The sequence below is a fragment of the Nesoenas mayeri genome (genome assembly GCF_963082525.1).
Source record: "Nesoenas mayeri genome assembly, chromosome: 5".
NCBI lineage: Eukaryota > Metazoa > Chordata > Aves > Columbiformes > Columbidae > Nesoenas > Nesoenas mayeri.
Genome location: NC_137548.1, coordinates 64,304,980 through 64,322,208, shown reverse-complemented (window position 1 = coordinate 64,322,208; position 17,229 = coordinate 64,304,980). Strand labels below are relative to the sequence as shown.

Below are 17,229 nucleotides of genomic sequence, written 5' to 3'. Positions count from 1 at the left end.
CCATGTAAGAAGTCTGATAGCAATTGGAAGCCCAGGATAATGAAGACTGAAACACTTTGGAAAATCTCTTTGCTTCTAGTTAGCTAAAAATTGTTTAAGAATCAGAAATCATATTCACTTTTTTGATTCAGCTATGCCCAATATATCTAAAAAAATAATGTTTAGAAGAAAAACTGACTTCACTAAAAGCAGTTTATAAAAATGTTAGGAGCCAAGGCTTGAAACTTGACAGGGAGGTCTAAGAAGTTTATTTCTGTATTGTGGCTGGGCATTCTGCTGGTTTCAAAACAAACAAAATCCCATATCCAGCCCAACCTTTCATTTATTATTATGGATAATCTGGGTCTCTGCACTGACAGCAGAGGCTGGTTCTCCGCTCTTTCTGCTGCTCCCAGGAGTATCCAGGCACTGGGGATGGGAGCGGTGAAGGATGCAGAAATGTGATGAACAGCAGGTAGGAAACAAATGAAGTACAAGGAAGGAGGACCAAGGGAGGTGAGTGATCAGGATATTTCCTGTAACAGGAGGAAGGGGCAGCAACAAGATGGAACCAGTGTGGAGAAAGAAGTTCTAGCTAGAAAAGGGCAGGGATGAAAGCTTGTTAGGAGCTGAAAAAGAAGGATTGTTCAAAGAGAGTGACTGGAAGTAACTTGAAAAGATGCAGGCAATGAGAACAGCAGATAGGGAGGATTTGATATGAATGAGATGCAAAGCAAAAGGGTCTGCAGCTGTCAGGACACTTAAAATAAGCTGGACTTGTATGCACTCTTTCCAAATCTTCACACTGGTTTCTTGTCAAGCAAATACCGTCAGTGAGATTCTCTGGCAAGGCAGATGCTTCCAGTTGTCTTATGCAGTAGATCTGTGTAGCTCATGTATCTTGTACATTTCCAAATTGGTACTTGATTATAGTCACCTATTCAGACAATTCACCTTGCTAATATTTGATAATGGAGCACTGGCCAGTGATTCTCCAAGAATATTGTTTTCTTTCATATATGAAAGTGTGAAAAATTACAGGGAATTGCATATAAAAATTGTATTAATACTGCAAAGTGAAGTACTTGGGCTATAACTAAGACTGACTATACTATATTAGTTCAACCATTAAACTGTTATAATACACATATCAACTTTTTATGTGGTCATGGGCTATTTTTCCCCCTAGAATTGCTGTGTTCTCTTTAGGACTTTGCTCTTCCAACATCTTGGTATGGTATGGTTCATGAACTGAAGGAAACTCTTCTTGGTATGTTATTTTCTCCTCACAAGCCTCATTTATTGCAAAAATCTGAAGATATCTGGACAATGATGGAAGATGCTGAAGGACAGTATTTGGATATTTCTACTGAAGGGTGTCTGAAGAAGCGACACAGAAGTGTCAGGTCCCACATGCAGTGGGAGGGTCCATATCAGGCTTTGTAATGGGATCGCTAGTTATGTTGGCTTTGCTTTCACACAAAATGTAGTATTAAGAAACTCAAAAATGCCCTGGAGTTCAGGCAGTAAGTATTTAAAAACAGCACCTACATAACTGTGCTTTTTTTGTATTTTATATCTATACTTCCATGTATAAGATAAGGACAGTAATATCACCTACCTTATCACAGTATCACAGTATGTTTGGGTTTGGAAGAGACCTCAAAAGATCATCTAGTCCAATCCCCCTGCTGGAGCAGAAACGCCCAGGTGAGGTCGCACAGGAACATGTCCAGGTGGGTCTTGAATGTCTCCAGAGAAGGAGACTCCACAACCTCCCTGGGCAGCCTGGTCCAGTGTCTGTCACCCTCATTGAGAAATTTTTTCTCAAATTTAAGTGAAACTTCTTGTGTTCCAGCTTGATCCCATTACCCCTTGTCCTATCATTGTTTGCCACCAAGAAAAGCCTGGCTCCGTCCTCGTGGCACTCACCCTTTATACATTTATAAACATTAATAAGGTCACCCCTCAGTCTCCTCTTCTCCAAGCTCCAGAGGCCCAGCTCCCTCAGCCTTTCCTCACACAGGAGATGCTCCACTCCCTTCAGCATCTTTGTTGCCCTACACTGGACCCTCTCCAGCAGTTCCCTGTCCTTCTGGAACTGAGGGGCCCAGAACTGGACACAGTATTGTAGATGGGGTCTCCCCAGGGCAGAGTAGAGGGGAAGGAGAACCTCTCTTGATCTACTGACCACCCCCCTTGTAATACACCCCAGGATGCCATTTGCCTTCCTGGCCACAAGGGCCCAGTGCTGGCTCATGGTCATCCTGTTGTCCACCACGACTGCCAGGTCCCTTTCCCCTACACTGCTCTCTAATACGTAGTTTCCCAACCTATACTGGAACCTGGGGTTGTTCCTGCCCAGATGCAGGACTCTACACTTTCCCTTGTTAAATTTCATCAGGTTATTTCCCGCCCACACTTCCACCTTATGGAAGTGTTGGAGAAGTCTTCATTTTTGCTTTTTCTTTGAATTCTTCACAGCATACAGTAGCACTGTTGTGGAAATGAGTTGCAATGTGTTCAGTGTAGACTTTAAATAATGTGCAGTGAATTGTGTACATAGTTGTAGGTAGAATGAACATGGCTTTTAAGAATAACTTTTTGGCTCCTAGTACTTCCTATGTGTATAAATTGCTACAGTTGCAGAAAATGCGTTGGTTAACAAATGCCTGTTTGTAGAGTATCTGTGATTGAGTAGCTGGTCAGGTAAAAAAATTGAGGTGGTGCCTACTACTGAAATGCAACTATTAGTATAGATTATAGTAAGGAATTCAGGAAACAGTAGCTGTAGAATACAATACAATAGAATACCATGGGTTACAGGTGTTACATTCCAATCTGAACTTGTAACCAGTCTCTTCCAAATTGCCTGTAGTCCTCAAATGATTAGTTATTACCATATATCTGTGCACAATTCCATGTTTATAAAACTGTGTACATGTGCGTAGTGTAGTTAGCCATGAACTGCGGTACGGTCAGAATATAAATGTGAATTTAAATTACAGAACAGTGAGAATTTAAATGTGAATTCTGAAGATTTCTACACATTTTCTTTTTTTAGTGACATGCTTATTATAAACAATGAAATAAGTGATTTTGCTATGCTGTGCCTCTGAAATAGTTTTTGCCATCTCTTCTACCAGAAGTCTTGAAGTGGTTCAAAAATATTAACTCAACTACTATGTGTAAACCTAAGAAAAGAAGCGTAAGTAATGTTTCTCTTTCTGTACTCTAGGTGGAAAAAAATGAAAGGTAGCTTTTTTAAAATAAAAGCTTAGGAGGCAATCTTTTGAAAATGACTGTAAATACCCAGTTCTTTCAGTTATTGTGAAATAGCACCAGACACAAAGTATCTCAAAGTAAGTACTCAGAAATCAAGGCACTCAAAACGGCTGCTTGTTCCAAAAGATTACGGTTATCCTGAATGTTTGGGACCAAGATAGCTGTGGAAATGCTGTCTTGTGTCTCTGTGGCTTCTGCTGTAACTCCAGACGGTTCTCTTGCGAGCTGGTAGCCCATTAACCGGAACAATGAAAATGAAAATTTTGCTTTGAGAATCTCAATTATTTCCAGTGGGTATTGCAGTATACAAAATAACATTTGTTTGTCTCTGAAGTTGCCAAGTACATATGCTGGTATAGTCCTCAGGAATGCTAACACTTTCTTGTTGGAAGTGCTGTGTCACCGTCTTCTCACCAGATGAGCAAATGCTTGTTCTTGTGGTTGGTTATTGCCTGCACAGCTCTTCATCCTCTAACAACAATTTCACTGTGGCACGTTGTTCCATGTGAAATGCATGAAATGTGTCTAGATTATGTTGAGTCAGATTTGCTAAAGGACTTCGAATTTTGTTTGGGTCAAAGAGCTTTAAGCATTGACAGAAAAACATTTTGTCTTTCTTAATCAAATCCTCTTCCAGTTCTATTTATGAATCTTTTTGCAAATAATATTACTTGAGGCTCCTTTTCTTCTCCCTTCCAAAGTCATTCAGATGTGCATATGTGTGAATTGCAATTCAGAAATATTGGACTCCCTTTGACTGTTTAAAAAATGTTTATTCCATTGTATTTGGGGGATGCCTTATTTCTTAAAAACCGAGTTTTATTTTGAGGCAATCCCAACTGATTTAGAACCAAAGCAGTGGAATACATTTCTAGGGTCATGAATGTAACACTTCAAAAATACTGATTATGAGTAAAGGTAAATGTTTCATAGAATCATAAAATGTCCTGAGTTGGAAGGGAACCCACAAAGATCATTGAATCCAGTTTCATAAAATTACTGTGGTGTGACAAGGAAGAATAATGAGAAGAGCTGAACGTCCAAGTCTGCATCTTTTCTATTCTTAAGAACAGCTGGCTAAAGGATAAAAATAGTTTTCCTAGTGCAGTGCCATTTTAGTTTTCATGCTTTGCAGTTTCACTTCTGGAATTATAGTTGGATGAGATTTGAGGGGAAGAATCCATACGTCTCAAGGTGCTACATATACACTAAGAAAAGACATTGGGATGAGCATTCAACTCACACAACTTACCAGAGCTTTATTCAAGTCAGTGGAGCTGGAAGTTGAAGTTGTGAAAGCTGAAGATCTGCCCCAGTATGCATTAGTTTTTTAGAGATGTTTAAGTCTATGGATTCCTGTTCTGGGTCTCATACATACAAAATAAGACAAAGTAATGACTTGCAGAGCTTTAACTAGACATTGAAATATCTTTTTCAGGTATGGTATTTTTTCCCTCATGCATTTGAGTTAGGTGAGTCTTTAGATAACCAAGATGTTTATATAGCAGATGTCTTGACCTTAACTTATTAAAAACAAAGTAATTTTGCTGCAGTTTCTCTTTTCTGATTATACAAATATTCACACAATTATTTTTGCTGTCAACTCAATCCGAAGTATAAGGTACAAAGCTTTTTACTGTTTTGGAAATTTTAAGAACTGGAAGTTTATTCACAACATGAGGGTAATAGATATATCTGGACAGAAGATGACAATGTACTCATCATTCCTATTTCTTATTTCCTTTCCTCTTTTTTTTTTGACTTTTGGAGAATTGATATGCAAGCAGCCATGGGACTTTACTCATCTATTCATTTTGGATTTTGCTTATATATTTTGCTGGAGTTCTCTGCAGGACATCACCTAACTGAACTGTGGTAAAAAAATCATTATCTTGGATTATGGTGATGTTTCTTAATGAGAAGTTCATGCTGTCTAGCTGCTTCTGAAGCTTAAAACTCCAGGTTTTGTGTGGAAGCCAGGCACCAAAACTTGCACGTGTGTGTGCATATATATGTAGAGAAGAAAAGATTTTTGTTAGGTTGGGGATTTTTCTATGATGAGCTGAATTCCTGAAGTATTCTAGTTTCATGTTTTCTTTAAAAGTAGATGTATAATGAATGCTGGACCATATTTATAATGAGATATATCTTTGCTAGTGCAGTTTTGTTATTTTTGTGATTTAAATAGGCTAAGAAAAATAGTGACAAAAGACAGGAATTCTCTTTCTACAAAGAGGAGTATCATTTTAATGTTATATATTTTTGACATTCTGCTAATTTTTGTGTTCTGCCAGAGCTTTTGATTATTTTTAAATAAATGTGATCTGCTTGCAGGTTACCGAATAGCCCAAGTAATTACTCATTGGTTTAGATTTAGAATGGTATTTTCAAAGGAACAAAAGGAAAACTAAATGGGAACTTCCTAAATCATCTGCACTCTGAGAACCATTCCTCAATCCCATCCTTTTTATTCCAGTAAAAATCCACTGCAAGCCAAGGAAAACCAAGTCTTATCTGAGTCAAGATTTATAAATGTCGATGATTAGGTTCCATTCATCACTAAGATCTTTAAAATAGCTTTTAGTTATAAATGTTTTCCATCTTCGTTTTGCTTTTCCAGTTCTCCACAAGCAGCCAAGAGAAGTGTGCCTTTGTTTGCTGGAACTTGGAAGGATTGCAGCAAGGTAGGTGAAAATATTTAAAGAATGCAGAAATATTTACATTCTTGAGAGCAATGGCTATTGAGAGACTCACTAAATTGGCACATCTCAAGAGAACTTTTGTGCTCATTGGGTTCAAGGAGAAAGCCTGTCTTGACGTCACTCACAGCTGTTAATAAATACAACAAAATCTCTGTACCATCATCTCAGTGAAGGTATTCGGGTATCCTCAGAAGGGGGAAGAGTTGAGGATTGTTTTCTCAATGGAGGTTTGAGCTGTTTCTCCTGCTAACAGTCAGGTCTCTCTGTAAACAACTGAGATTTCATTAACTTTACTGATAACAAATTGGTCTTTGGATGACCTAAATGTGATCTAAGCAACAGTGACTCTTACCTCATTTATGTAAATAAACTTAACACTGATTTTTGGCAAGAGAAGCAAGATGAGAATTGAATTAACCATCTGTGTTCCATCTCTGTCAGATATTTCCAGCTAAGCTGGACCCTCAATACACGGTATTGTTACCTTGGCTATCAAGACAATGGTGGCTTTTGCTAAACAATGACAGTAATTAGAATGTGTGGTGGGGTTTGTTTTTATTTTGTTTTGGGTTCTTTTGCAGATGCAGATTTAATCAGTGTAGCACATAAGATTTGCTATAAAATAGCTGTGCAGCATTTCTGCTGCTGCCCAGTCTTGCATGTAAATTGAAGTTCCATTCACACGTGTGTGTGGAACTGGAGTGCCCTGTTATTCAAATACTTCCATTAGTTTCAGAAGAATTCCTTGTGATTACAAGGAACATGCAGGAGATCTGTGTTTACCCCTACCTTAAGAATTAGTATTTCCACGTTAAACTGCATTATGGATATTCGTATTTTATGAAAGAACCTCAATTGGGAAGTTGCTTAACTTTGTGTCTCGGTCAAGTTTCAGAAAAGCCATTGTGATCAGTGGAAGTTTGCATAGGAATAGTGTTGGCCGGAAAAATATTTCCAGTTTTCTTATCTCTCTAAAATTTGAATTCAGTCTGACATGGAAACAAAACAAAAATCACTTTCCATGAATAAGAGAGTCTTCTGATCTGTAGGGGCTTAGTGACATTGATTTTCATGAATCTTAATTGAGCTGAGCAAACAAACTGTGCTTTCAAGATCCCTGGCTTGGGGAGAGATCTTCCAACATCCAAAGACTCCATGCCCAGCACAGCCAGGGCACAGCTCTCAGGAATGTCTGCCCCAGCTTGATTACTTGACGGGATCCAGCTTCCTCGGGGAATGCTGCTCAGTGATCAGGCAGTGTTGGTGGAGTTAGATTAATCTCATTCTGCGATGAGATTTGACTTCTCAACAGATCTACAAAGGAATTATGATAAAATCTTACCCTTCATATTTGCCTTAAGCATCCATGTTTTGGATATTCTCCAGGCATGAAAACAAATACTGAACAAATAAATGAACCATCTTTTCATTTATTATACATATCTATCCCTTTGCCTTTAAAATATCTTTATATTTATTTATAATACATGTCTATTACCACCTCAGACAAACCCCATACCTGCTCACTTGTGCCTTAATCCCAAACCTGTTGCCATTAAGAATAAAGAAAAGGAGCATTGACAATACACAGGGCTGTTGCAGTGAGTTGCACAGGTCTGACGTTCTCCCAAGTATTTTAAAGTCAGGGTGAATCATTTCAACTAAACTGATGTGAGAACAGAATCGATCACTGTGCAATCTGTGTAATCTTCGTAATCAAGACTTCATGGAAAATGTAATTGTTTGCAAGTAGATGTACATATGCTGTCTGTGTGTGTGTTTCAAGAGAGATTATACAGTGGAAAACAGCTAAATTATCTTTTCTGCAGAAAGAATGAAGTTCTTGAGTAACTTTAAACTCTGGGGGGTTAAACAACCCCAGCAGGTCTTTTGAAATTACTGTTGAGCAATTTCAGGATCTTTCTGCTATTGTATTCAATTTTTCCTTGGAAAAAAATGGGAAGTGGTGCTCTCAGAAGGCTGTTGGAGATCATGTTACAGTCCAGTGCTGCTTCATTTTTAGTTATGAGAAGACAGGCTAGAAAAGATCAGAAAAGGAAATTGTCAGCATACCTTCCAGACCAGAATTTGCACCTCTACCCCTCCTAGAAAAGATGGGGTTTTTTTTACCATTTCAGCTTTCCAGCAACTTCGCTTCAGGTTAATACAATACGTGGGGGAAAAAAAAAAGTGCATATGTTTGTTTGTTCATTTGTTTTATTTTTCATCTCATCCCCAGAAGACTTCAGAGTACTGGAAACAAATTATCTGCCACAATGGCAAAAATTGGAGATTATGAAAAGCAGTAGAAGCAAAGAAGGAGCATTGCATAGAGTGGAAGGGTTTTATTTGATGAGTAAGGCTGTGTGCAGGTGTAGGCTTAGAGCCCGGGGGGAATTTAATGATTTACAGCCTGTCGGCATCTGCAGACAGACAGGAAATAAATGGATTGTATATAAGTGCTTGCTCCAGTGTTGGCTGACTTTTCATTAGGCAGACTGCACCAGTTAGAAGCCAATACAAGCACAGATTTGGGTTTTGGTTTTCTTTATATTAATTTACTAGTCAGTAGTCTTACTAAATTAGAAGTTACTATGAAAATACAAAAGACCGTATATGCGCTTGTGCCCTTTCTCTGTACGCTTTCAACATTATTATGGTATTAAGCTTAGATTTTCAGAATATGTTTGTTACTGCTTAATATTTTAGTGTCCAGATCTTAAGCCAGATAGGTCAGCACAGTTCTGCATCTGGGCTCTGGGCTTTTCTGCTGCAGAATAAAATACGGTTTCATTTACGCAAGTAGTTTGCTATGAGAAACCTGCCTGGCATGATAACTTTTTCAAGCTGAAATCCTTCTCTGAAGAAGGAAATCTTTCAATCCATCTGCAGACTGGCTGTCAAAAATCAATTAGAAAAAGCTTTAGCCACTTCCGAAAAAATAGTGGCTGTATCTCAATTTATCTGTAAATTCAGTGCAACAGTTGAGACCAGGATAACCTTTAATCACTTTTCACGTGGATTTCTTTGACTAATGCTAACAGAACATATAAGCTGTCAAGTACTTTGATAGGATGTTGTTGCAGGGGGGAGAAAGCAAAGCAAAACACACAAAAACCCAAAAAACACTATGGAAAAATAAGATGTACTGAACTTGAATGTGTCCTACATGGTATAGCAATTTTTGAGGCCTAGTGCTGTTTATAAATTAGTCATTCACCAACAAATATGTTATCAGAGAGAGAAGTTGAAGAAATCAGTATTTCTTGTAAATTTGATCAACAGAGAGATGACATTTAAATTCATTCTCTTTATTAATTTGGAATGACAGCATTACATTATATTTTTATACTTGTTCATTAATGTATGTATCTATTATTGCACAATAGTGCAATGCGGAAAGTATAAATTCTTCCCACAGCTTTGGTTTGAAATATGAAACACTTACAAGGACTATTAACTTGTTTGCATGTTTCCAAAAGGTTTGGGGTGGAGCCTCCTGGACTAATAAAGTTGGAAAAAGAGATTGAACAAGAGGAAACACTTTCAGCCCCCCTTCCATCTCCTTCACCGTCACCAACAAAGTCTCCTGGGAAAAAGAGCACAGGGAAACTGTTGGATGATGCTGTAAGTTGTGGGAGGAATCTTGTTCCTATCTGCCCCATTCTGGTATGCACTGACTTGCAAAAGACACAGAAGCCAAGTTCTCTTCTTATTACTCCATTTTCTTTTTCTGTTCACTTCTTATTCATCAACTCCCACTTGGTGTTTTGTCTGAGAAAGGACTGAGTCAGGACTCAGAGATTTGGCCCATACTGATTTGCACAGAATGTTAACAAACACTTCTAAGTTATCTCAGCCTAATTTTTATGCTGCTGTTCTGCATGTTTCTCACATGGTAGAAAAAAATGAGCATTTTTTTCTTCCTCATTGTTAGAAAGAAAGTGTCTTGCTCTGAATTTCATTAAACTCTTTGCACTGTACTGCAGTGTTCATTTCTCTTTTGCAAACCCTAGAGGGATTCATTTGAAATAGCTGGAATCAGATGAAAAGGACACATTCTGAGACCAGGAAGAGGTTAAACCTGAAAAGTACAAATATATTCTATAAAAAGAAGCTGTTACTATAGTAACTGCTTTATTACAAGGTAGATGTGCCACCTGGGAGTTACAAAGCAGTTCTTGAAAAATCCATGCGCCACTTTTTTTGTTACAAAGAGCAGATGGAATATAATCTTTGTTCATTTTATTTAAATACTTTGTACTATTTGATGCAAACAGTTACATTTAACATTCTTTACATTTCGTATTTCTTCCTTACCTTTGCAAAAGCACTTGCTTATGTTTCAACAGAATAGAGAAAGAAGAATGTGTAGAAGGAAGGTGGTGACTGCGTATCTTGTAGGAACAGAAGAGAGAGTATGAAGGTTGTCTCCAACCACCTCCTTTAATTTAGAAAGCAGTAGGGATAGAAACAGAATGGAATTCATCCAGCTAGATTCCTGACCCACACTGCCCCAGACACACCATAAAATAGCAGCAGTGCTTATATAGTCCAGACGCAAAATAAAATAGGATGTAATTCTTCCCTCTGCTTCCTTATTTGATTTCCAAATTCCACTCAATAATACTTCTGTGTCCTTTGGGATAGCAAGGCAATGGAAGCCTCAATAGTAGGATCAGCAGTGGAAGTCTCATTATCCTCAGTTTTACACTAGTACAAATCTGTTGGCTTTCAGTTCTCCACAGCCCAAACACGGCTCGATTTTGCTTACACAGTTCCAAACAACCTTGAACCTGTTGAGTCTGGCTGCTCTGGGTTTTTTTCTTGCTTAGATGAGCTCTGGTAGATGCAACTACTAAGGCACAGTCCACACTATCCATTTTCAGCTTTTATTTTCAGGAGTGTCTCCAGAGGTGATAAATGCCATAGGGTATTATGTCAGAAATCCTCTAAACACAATCCCAGTCTTGGTACCACATCCCGAGAGATACAGGAATGCATCTGTTGCATCCTCAGCACCCTGCATGTGGATTTGAGTCATTAACCACTGACTCCACAGAAGTTATTCCTGTTGTGCCCTGCCTATCTAAATAGTTTGATTCTCCAGAAAAGGAGGCTGTCACTCACCCATGCTGATTAAAAATCACTGGAATAATTCAGTGATTGTACATTCAAACTGAGGACAACTCATCTGATACTTGAGAAACACTTCTTTTGTGTAAAATACATGTAGAGTTCTTCTGCTAAGAGTTATTTTTAAATGATTTTTTTTCACAAAGATATCATGCCCTGATTTAAAAGCAAAAGAATATAAGAATAATTATTAAAAAGTATTCCACAAAGTAATAAAACTATTCACATAACAACATCAAACAATTTCAGAAATAATAGAAAAGCCCTTAAATTGATCAACAGGGCTAGTTTCAAAAGCATTTGTGCTCCCTGTTCTAGTGTAAAAACAATAATTGGTTAACTTTAAATTTCTTTCTGGTTTGTTTAATGTACTATAATTTTATTCTAAAAGCAGATGTGAAAAACATTTGTTGTACTTCAGAAGCCCTTCCTGTTCATTTACTCAAGATAATCAAAACACCTATCAGAGTGCCACAGCTTTGCCCTGATATTTTTTTCGTTTCTGAAACAGTTCAAGACTTTGATTTGTTAGCTCTTCCGAAAATATTCTTTCCCAGACTTCAGACCATTTTTACAGGCCTTGGTTTCCAAACTGGATTAGGAAAGGTCTTTAGAATATCATTTAAAGTGGAGAAAACCTCTCGGAAGTTCCTCTGGCATTTTGCATCATTTGACACTGACATAGTAGGTCAGCTCTCATCAAAGAAAACAGCAGTATATGAAAATGCCGCACTTGTTCCTGCTGTTCCTACACAGTAGTGCGGTTTGAATATCAAATAAGAGTTTCTTGACCAGATCTGCTCTTTTGGCATAGATGGCTGTACTGAAGAGTACAAAATATTCTTCTACTAAGCATTAATGTCTTTGGTAACACAAGTTTTCACAAGAGACTGAAGTCAAGCTGATGCAGCTGATAAAAAGCAGGAAAGTATTTTTATCTGTATTTTCTCAGCCCTTAGTGTTGGCACTGATAAAGCAAAGTATTCTTGAGGCCCCTTTAAGTTACCCAGTGCCCTCAGGTGTATATTATCAAGGAGTAGTTCACAATAATGGGGGTCATCTTGGTATGGATTTGTGATTATGTCACAGTATTCTTTGTATACTTTTTTTTAAGGTGTTAGTGCACTATTTGAAACTGTCAAGTGAAGGTATTGGGCAGGGCCTCTTATTGGTAAGCAAGATGCTTCTGTGTTTATTATATTTACTTACAAGGGAAAATACATCATTATGACATCTTCATTTTGCCTGTCAGCTATATCAGCACTTTGACAGTTGAGCTGATTCACCAGAAAACACTGAGAACTCATCTACAAAAGTTTGATGCAGAACTCAAATTAACAAACTGCTTGACTTCAGTTAAATGGCTCACATTTTATGTTGAACTGTGTGGCACTTGTCTCTGCTTTTACTTCATCACAGCCGTAAAATAATTCTTGATGTTGGAAGCACAATAGTCTGGGATTACAGAAATATTAAGAAAATTAAGGAAAACTAAGAAAATTTCATCAGTGAAGGCTTAAATTAGTGATATCACATTATGGCAGATGTCTTCTTGAATGTTTAGTTACACATGCTATTTTAAACAGTTTCTGTTAATAACTTCTGTTTTCCAGGTTAAACACATTTCTGAAGATCCACCTTGTAAATGCCCTAACAAATTCTGTGTGGAGCGTCTTTCACAAGGAAGGTACAGAGTTGGAGAGAAGATCCTCTTTATTAGGGTAAAGGTTTTATTTTTTATTTTGTAGTGAATTGCCAGTATCTGCTACCTTCCACTTTGCAAACAATATCACTGATTAACAGGAGAAAATATTTTCTTATTAACCAGCACTGGCTCATTTTTATGATGGTGTCAGGGAGTAAAGTACAGTGGGTTAACTGAGCCAAGGAGTTATTAGCATGTGGTAGATCCTCCTGACTTTAGATCATTGAATTTGTGTGGTTTTGATCAATGGCAACCAAAAGTCTTCATAAGTGAAGATGATGAGTTCCTCCCAGTTTGGTTTGAAAGAACGTCCAATGCATTAAAACAGCCCTTTCTCTCATTTTTTGACTGATGCTATTTGATGAGTCAGGAAAGAGATCAAAGACTTCATGATCGTTGAATTGCCAAGTCATGACCAAGACACGTTGCTAAGGTAGGGTGAGCAAAACACTAATGTCCACCTTATTCCATTTGATTAACAGGTATTTCCAAACCGAGTGGTGGCTTTCAGATCTTGTATGTAGTGTATTAACTCCCATAACAAAAAGTTAATCATTAATATGTTTGCTAGCATTAGTATCTGGATGAATTTAGCACAAATATCATATCCAAACATAGTTTTGATCTTCCTAATCTTCTCTATATACTTAAGGTAATAATAATGAAAATATGCTAATCATGTTATTCTGTAATAGTAGGTAAAGAATCCGATTCATGCTGTGCTGTTTTCTATTTTCCTCTCCACATGTACTGTTCTTGAGTAATGACAAAACGATAGCTTTTGCTCTCAAATCACTGTTATCCCCATTTTGCTAAATGCACACAACTGTGACCTGATAAAATCGAGGATTTAGTGCTTGTGAGAACAAAAAGTCAGAGGGACTTCTTCCCATCTGTAGAAGTCAAGCTCCTAGTTCAACAGAGCACCAGAGTGCTTGCTCTCATAAACTGATGCTTAACTTACAATGAAGTCAGATTTAGACAAGGATTTAGGTTTTCTCATGTATATAAAGTTGAGAATATGGTTAAGTACTGTGCTTAATTGGGTTTGAGAACTCCCAATTAATTAGGTAATACCTCAAAAAGAAGAAGAAATACAGGATTTGTCACAGATAGTTTGAGATTTAACATGCTAGTATGAAGGATTAATAGGTTTTCTGTTTCATAGCCAGTGAGACTTTGTTTAATTCTGCAGTAGTGTTTAGGTACTAGCTTTATTACTAGCTTCAAATGACTTTGAAGAAGGTAATGATCATTAACCAAAGATCCCAGTAATCTGGCAGTTGAATGCTTGTGTTTTCTTCATTTTGATTTTAATTTCAAATAACAATTTCAAATTATTTTTAATCTTCTAGTTTTGAGAAATTCAAGTTTTTCTGCCAGAATGGTGAGTGTCAAATTCCCTTTTGCTGGCTTCTTTATTGTGCAGTCTAGTCCAAGTCAGATTTCATTCCAAGTTTGCAAACAAAACACCCTTTTCATATCATGCTACTGCATTCCAAGTTGAATTGTGCCAAAAAATAACAGCAATATAGATTAGACATTAAACTGCAGTATTAGGGCTCATTCCTACAACAATGATATCAATGGAAACTTGCCATGAACATCAGTGGGAGCAAGCCCATATTCCTAGATTTGAAAGTCAGTTGTCTTTTGGTTTTGGTTCATTTGAACCTCATTTTGGACCCCTTCACTGGATCACAGTAAGTTTTCACTCTTTATTCTACATGTTATTATTGTGTACTTAAGCAGATTTATTAGCCTTCCTTTGGAATCCTTTGGACGCTTGTGAGAAAACACATTTGCAATGCATAGCTGACTTCAAATTCTGTTGATGTTTGGCACCCTATTTGATGCCGCTGAGGTAGATTTTCCTATGTTATATGTTCTTTACACAGCATGACACAGCCAGATATATGCCATTTGTTTATAACCCAACATGTTCCAGTTGAATTGAGATTGAAGGTTTTGTTGTTTTAAGTTGGCTTAGCATACCCATTACTGTCTATTAGCTTTCTCCAGTAACCTATATATGATTTATAACATATAATTTCAATCATGCTACAAGTGTGATAAAGCAGTGTAAGTGGCAGGCTTAAAGTGGAGTTCACACCTACTAATTGATGGTTAATATTATATTTTTCAGAAACTATTTAATAATATCAGTAACAAATTTGTTCTAGTTCTCTTAAAAAAGGGGGAAAAAGTGTCTAACTTCATCTCTGTTAATTTATATCTGTATATGAAACAAGTGGAAAAAGTAATAACAGAAGCCCATGGATATCTCCCTGTTAACATTGTACTTGATACTGTGCTTGTGCTGAACACAAGAGCACCTACAATTCTGCTCTCTGCTCTGTATTGTTTTCCTTGACATCCTTCTTTTTTTGCGCGGCCGTTGATGTTAATTTTGTGTCTAGAACTTGTGTGTGTTGGGGCAGCTTGGAATGCATTGGGAGCAAAAATGCTTTGAAAGGATTTGTTGTAAACTTCTTCACAAAAAAAAGCTAAGTTAAAATTCTTAGCTGCTAATTTAATGGAAAAGCGATTAGGTTCCTCCTTTTTACTTTCACTCAAATGGTATTCTCGTTAGTCTTGGTTGAAAATGTTTTGATGGAATGTATCTCCAGTGCACTATTCTGACTCAGTGGAACTGATAGGCTGTGCAGTAGCTTAATATTTCTCACTGGCTTAGACCTGTTTGCCGTAGTGACCTCCGCTGTGGACAATTGAATATTGTGTCTTCTTTGATTCCCAGTGTCTCCCTCTATGCGATATCCCTCAATGAGAACGCCAGTGGGGTGTTTGAAAAATCTTTAGCAAATGATATTGTGCTTTTCTAGGATGTAATGCATCTTCAAGGAGTGTCACATCCTGGCTATTGAAATGACTAATACACCTGCAGCAATTTCCTGCCAAGATATTTATAACTTAGGCTCCTAGAGTCGAAGTTATAACAATATAATGTTCCCTGTATTCAGTGGGAAGAGAAACCTCCCTCAGGAGCTGGCTCAGAACAGGAGGCCAGGCTATGGTATTCTGAAGCTGTATGTGTATCATCTTTAAAAGCACCACCCAAAAATTCAGCTGTTCCTTAGTGATGTGATTCAGATATAGGACCAAATTATCGTGTGTGTGTCCCCCCACTTTCTTTTCTTTTTGTCTACTGCTTTAATTCCTTTTATGTGAAAGATACTGGGTCAGCATCTGCATATCTAAAAGCACAGAGACTGCTGATCCAATCCACCATTAGTCTAAAATTACTTTGCAAAATGAAAAAGCCTTTATAGTTTTTTATTGACAACTGCAGGTCCCATAAGATTATACTGAAAGTGTTAATAGGGGAAAGCATTTCCTTTTTGTTCAGTTATTTTCTTGTTGTGGTTCTATTTCACAGATTAATCATTTTGTAAGAATCCATGTTACACTTCCTAGACACTAAAACATTTTACATTAAAGATGAAAAAGTAGTTAATGCTTACAGTTTGGAACTAGTGAGCCTGATGTATTAGAACTGAAGATGCAGCTGTTTAAGGAGGATAACACCAAGCTTTGCATTTTCTTATTTGAACCTCCTCCTTGCTGAGGTGAAAAGGTCTTGTATGACAGTAATGTAAATAATATGTAGCACAAAGTGAGCACATCTATCTTTTATAGGATGATGCTGCAATATTTTATGGAGTAAATTAAAGTTGATATTCTTTACTATGGCTTTAGGTAATTAATATACAATGCTAATTAAAAAAAATGTTGTGATATACGTTGTATACAGTATACATTTACACTATAAACATAACTCATGCTACCATCTAGAGAAATGACAATAAATGAGGCATATGTGGTGGCATCAGTAAACTGAAGTTTCTGCACCGTTCATCAGAGGTTGTCATTGAAAAATTAGGATTCAGGTGTGAAGATACATTAATTATCTCTTGCAATGTTCTTTAGCTTCAGGGTGATATTCTTGAAGAACTTGTAGCTTACATGGGAATTTCCAACTGGACTTTATATCTTGACTCAGGAATGACGGTTCTACATAGAAATGAATTGAGCATGATTTAACAAAAATGGTATGTAGGCTTTAAAAATATTTAATACAATGTGGTTTGGCCTTTCCATTCCTGAAATAACAGGAAAAAGTTCAAGTGGATTTTAAAAAGTGTTTTATTTCTTTGTCATTCTTATCAGTGTGAAAGCAATGGTTTTTCCTCCTGTTGCATTTAGTTACACTTTGTATCCATTCATGTTGCTCACTAAAAGCTATCTATATGTACTGTATTTTATTTTGAAGTTAAGCTCTGTTGTACCTCTGTGGCAACGTGCATGTAAAGAGCTTTTTACCCTAAACAAAGGGAGCAGGATTTTATCCCATGTGTTTACTGATGAGTTTATCCTCTTTGTTGCCTTTTAATTCTGACCAGC

The 17,229-nt window shown here is 37.2% G+C and overlaps 1 protein-coding gene across 1 annotated transcript in view; it reads left to right on the top strand.

The window, feature by feature from the left end:
* The window catches only part of GAS2 (growth arrest specific 2), a gene marked incomplete at both ends in the record, with an annotated part of 77,754 nt that overhangs the window by 32,747 nt on the left and 27,778 nt on the right, over positions 1 to 17,229 (top strand). Inside the window, 3 exons of the mRNA XM_080345858.1 lie at positions 5,885 to 5,948; positions 9,449 to 9,593; positions 12,716 to 12,823. Of these exons, the coding sequence (XP_080201984.1) occupies positions 5,885 to 5,948; positions 9,449 to 9,593; positions 12,716 to 12,823 (317 nt within the window). The remainder of the gene's footprint in view (positions 1 to 5,884; positions 5,949 to 9,448; positions 9,594 to 12,715; positions 12,824 to 17,229) is intronic.